Source organism: Prosopis cineraria, unplaced genomic scaffold (assembly GCF_029017545.1).
Source record: "Prosopis cineraria cultivar Desert tree isolate PC_DT_omini unplaced genomic scaffold, ASM2901754v1 PC13, whole genome shotgun sequence".
Taxonomy (NCBI): Eukaryota; Viridiplantae; Streptophyta; class Magnoliopsida; order Fabales; family Fabaceae; genus Prosopis; species Prosopis cineraria.
In genome coordinates, this window is record NW_026555344.1 from 35,551,671 (window position 1) to 35,555,797 (window position 4,127).

General features: G+C 31.0%; 1 protein-coding gene across 2 annotated transcripts; it reads right to left on the reverse strand.

Annotated features, from left to right (window-relative positions):
- Positions 1-685: 685 nt before the first annotated feature.
- LOC129291639 (acid phosphatase 1-like) lies at positions 686-3,915 on the reverse strand. 2 transcript variants are annotated; one of them, XM_054929117.1, is made up of 4 exons: positions 3,723-3,915; positions 3,267-3,537; positions 2,266-2,478; positions 686-977 (listed from the first exon to the last, which is right to left on the reverse strand). In XM_054929117.1, exons 1-4 carry the CDS (start codon positions 3,892-3,894, stop codon positions 800-802), a joined length of 834 nt encoding a protein of 277 aa, XP_054785092.1. In that variant the 5' UTR covers positions 3,895-3,915; the 3' UTR covers positions 686-799. The 2 variants fall into 2 exon arrangements, with proteins under 2 accessions (XP_054785092.1, XP_054785091.1); XM_054929116.1 differs by having other exon boundaries at positions 3,267-3,543.
- Positions 3,916-4,127: the final 212 nt, after the last annotated feature.

Here is a 4,127-nt window from a genome sequence, read left to right on the forward strand (position 1 = left end):
TAAAAAATAATAAAGTAAAAATAAAATAAAAACATCAATAGATGAATTACATTTTTTCCAATTCTTCTTTAAGGTAAAAAAATATATCAAAATTAAAAAAACCAAAATCTAAAAAAATTCTAATCCACACACTTCAATATAAATTAATTACTATATAAAATATACTTCTTGTGTGGTAGGATCTCTTGCCTTAAATAATTATTTACACTTTCGAAAGAGCAAATACTCTTTGTGCCTTAAAAAAATAAAATAAAATATTCAAACTAAAATAATTACATAATTCATAAATTATGAACACATGCAGTGGTACGATGACTTTCTTTTCTTTTTTTAAAGTTTTAGATGCCTCAAGTCCATAATCTTTATTCTTTCTTTTCTCTTCTATCTCTCAGTTTCTTTTTTCGTGTCATTAGGTCAAAATGCTCTAATATATTTTCTAATTACTTCTTTATTATTAATAGTTACTCTTGCTTCTTTAAACTGAGTTTGTCCCGTAAATTCATGTAAAAAAAAAAAGGGAAAGATAATCGATGACATCATCGTGCTGGGACGGTCAAATATTTACTGATTACAAATCGGCTCATATAGGTTACTTTTTCTAGTTAAGGATTTGGTGTCTTCTCTCCGACTATAACTATTTTTAATTAATTTTTTGATGGACATTATTGATTATTCACACAAGACAAAAGGGAAATTAATATTTTTATTCCGATATACACAGTCACGGACACAAGACATTGAAATTCCAAACTTATTGCAAAAGCACAGAAAAGACAGAAGAAACATAATTAATGACTGATTAGGGAACAAAATACATAGGATTGGGGAGCTTAAAAGTGCGATTGCCAATAGAGTCTCCACGTAGATCGCTCCATTGATCTCCCACGTTACCCCAAATCCTGTATCCTTCCTTCTCTAATTTCTGTCTTATGTCTGACTTGTACCTCACTGCACTTTGTCCTTTATATTCCCCACTCCTGCACACACACACACTCACACACGTATATAAACCATGATTAATTAATTGAAACACGTAATTATTCATCAAAACACAGCCCCATCAATAATTACTTAATTAGAATCCAATTCAGTAGTATTGTACGTAGTCCGTATGTTTCAATCTAGTAATTATACAACAACAAGAAGTCTTATTTTATTTGGTAGGTTCGGCTATATTGATTTCAATCTAATGATAATATCAAGGAAAAATTAATCATTAGATTTCTATAATTTTAATTAAGTTAAAACTTAGTCATTGAACTTTAAGTTGACTAAAATTCAATTCGTATAATTTTGACTCAATTAAAACTAAATTCCTAAACTTTAAGTAAATACAATTTAATTATTATAATTTTAACTAATAAAAATGTTGTTTCCTACATTTAAAAAAAACTATAAAAGATGATGTTGTTTTTTGAACATTAAGGACCAATGGTTTAAACAAATAAAATTATAGGAACTAAATTATATTGAGTCAATGCTTTAAAAATTTGAACTAAGTTTAAATCAAGTTAACATTATAAGAACTGAATTGCAATCAATTTTCAAGAATTGAGCTTTAGCAACAGAATCAAAACTATAATGACTAGGAGATTAAGGGCTTGTTTGGTTTTGTTTTCTTTTTTGTTTTACAAAACTATTTTGTAATTCAATTTTTAAAAATTATTTTTTAAAACAAAACAAAATAAAAATATGTTTGATTATATTAATTTGAAAAAATTTAGAGTTAAAAAAAGCCGGTGGTGGTGGTTGCCAATTTTTGATGATAATGGCCTATGATAGTGGTTAACCACAACTAAAGATAATTTATAATAATCAAATGCATTGTATTTTAAAAATGAAAAATGAAAACAATTATAAGATGTTTTCATTTTTTATGCTTTCAAAAATTAAAATGAGAACAATTTCAGAAATATTTAAATCCAAAATACTTATCCAAAGAATTTTTTTATTTTTTAAAAAATAAAAAACAGTTTTAGAAAACAGAAATTAATTAGACCCTAATTTTTTCTAATAGAAGAAAAATCTCGTCCACTTTGATCCATCATTTTTCATCGAATCATGTCATTTCTGTTACATTAAGTGGAATGACTTTAGATGATTAACAACACATGTTGCGATGATAGGAAACATATAGTAGAGATTTTATCAGTGAAATTAAAACAAATTAAAGATTTATTCATTGTTGATCTTGAATTTGAATTCTTAAACCGGGAGGAGAAAACACAAGAACTATATATATACAGTCTGAAAATGATTAATTACCTCAAAATAAGACGTTCGTAGCCAAAGAAGCCTTGATTGCGCAAGTTGTTGAGGGTGGCTTGACCAAGAGTCTCTTCGTCTCTTCCACTGACTAAGAACACTTTGAATCCTTTTTCTGTGAGTTTCTTAAATAATTCAAGAACTGACGGTATTGCTGGGCTCCTTCCTTTGCTTGCCCACGCCCTAAACCCTGCTGGATCATATGGCTCACACCTATATACATAATATTAATTAATTACCTCTTTCATGTGTCAAACTTTATAGTACTAATGTTGCTTTTGTTCAAAGTAGTTTCAACTTTTTAAATTATCAATATAATATAACAAAACCTATTGTAAATGACTTTATTTTTTTTTTTTATCAGATATAGATCGAGCAAGTTTTTTCAATTAGTTTAGTCTAAATATTTTAAAATTGGGTCTTTAGATTTAATTGTTGTCATGTGAATAGACAAATACTTGGGTGGGAAAAGATTGAAGACCTGAAAAGTTAGAGGTAGGGACTCCATAACTATGAAGCGGCTCTCTCTCTCTCTCACAGAGAGATTATATATATATATATATATATATATATGACTTATAATTAGATTAAGATTTTCTACTTGACCAGTATGTTACATTTTCTATAGAGAACAAGAGAACGTGGGGCAGGATCTACTCTAACCTATGTTACAGGGTGTGGAGGCAATTTATATGAAAACTCTAAAGAAATTATTTTCTACTATTTAACATTTGATTGTCCCATCAAGATATAATACAAATTTTATCTTCACTAGCTAATGTTTCTCTTTTTAATTAGTATAGAGGACAGGTTAAGCACTGGGAGCCGGCAAGACTAGGTCCGTGGCTTGTCACCAAGAAAGGTAAATTCCATGCCACTAAATTATAATTCTGGTAGACCCCAACCATGCATTGCTTTATTTTCCCCCAATATCTTTCTTATTATGCCCTCTAAAAGTATTCATGAGATTGTGAAAAGAGTGAGATGACACATACACGTACCCAAATCTCTTGGTTTTGTAGTAATAAAGATTGGAGAGGCAAGTGTCGTCAACGTCCAAGACCCAGGCATCGAAGGAAGAATTAGAAGAGATTGGAATAGAATCGAGGAAGGTGAAGATCTGTTGCATCACCAAATCCAAGTCCCCCTCGTACTGTCCATCGATCATGTAACTCTCAACCTCTGTCTGACACTCTGTTGGCACTGTCCTCCACGCCACCACATTGTTCGCCTCCACTCCTAATCTCCAACTCAGACAAAATTTCTCATTGCCTGAATCTACGACAAGATGAACAACATGATTAAGATAACAAAAACTAAACTAGTCATTGAACTGATCAAGATATTGTCAGGCCAATTATAAACAAAATATATTATTGAACCGGATGATTACTTGTTCAACCAGCTGAGTTGAGATTTTGATATTATGGTTAGCACTACTTAGAAGATTGAATCACCTGAAGAAGTAGACGATGAAGGAGGAGGAGGAGGAGCAGCAGCAGCAGAAGGTGGTGATGAAGTGTTATTTCTTCTGGGATGAAGCCTTATTGCGATGGTTGATGACTTGGAGGACATTGTTAGTAGTGTGAAGAGCAAGATTAGGGGGAGAGATTTTTGTGAGTTTATCATTTTGATTTTGCATATATTGAAACAAGGATATGAAAAGTGTTTTTGTGGGGAATGAGGTGGGGAATATATTTATAGAAGAAAAAGGAAGAAGGACATGCATGCATATGAATAGCACTGATTCTCTCTCTCTCTCTCTCTGTCTTCTGTGTAATCACTTTTGAGAATTGCATTTGGGTGGGGATTGCCGGCACACACCAATTATCTATTATGTTGGTTTGCTTCACCACACCAAA

Coding starts and splice junctions, on each gene's coding strand:
- LOC129291639 (XM_054929116.1), bottom strand. CDS start 3,894: ATGATAAACTCACAAAAATCTCTCCCCCTAATCTTGCTCTTCACACTA. Junction 2,479..3,266: donor TACAAAACCAAGAGATTTGG/GTACGTGTATGT, acceptor TTATGTATATAG/GTGTGAGCCATATGATCCAG. Junction 978..2,265: donor TACGAACGTCTTATTTTGAG/GTAATTAATCAT, acceptor GTGTGTGTGCAG/GAGTGGGGAATATAAAGGAC.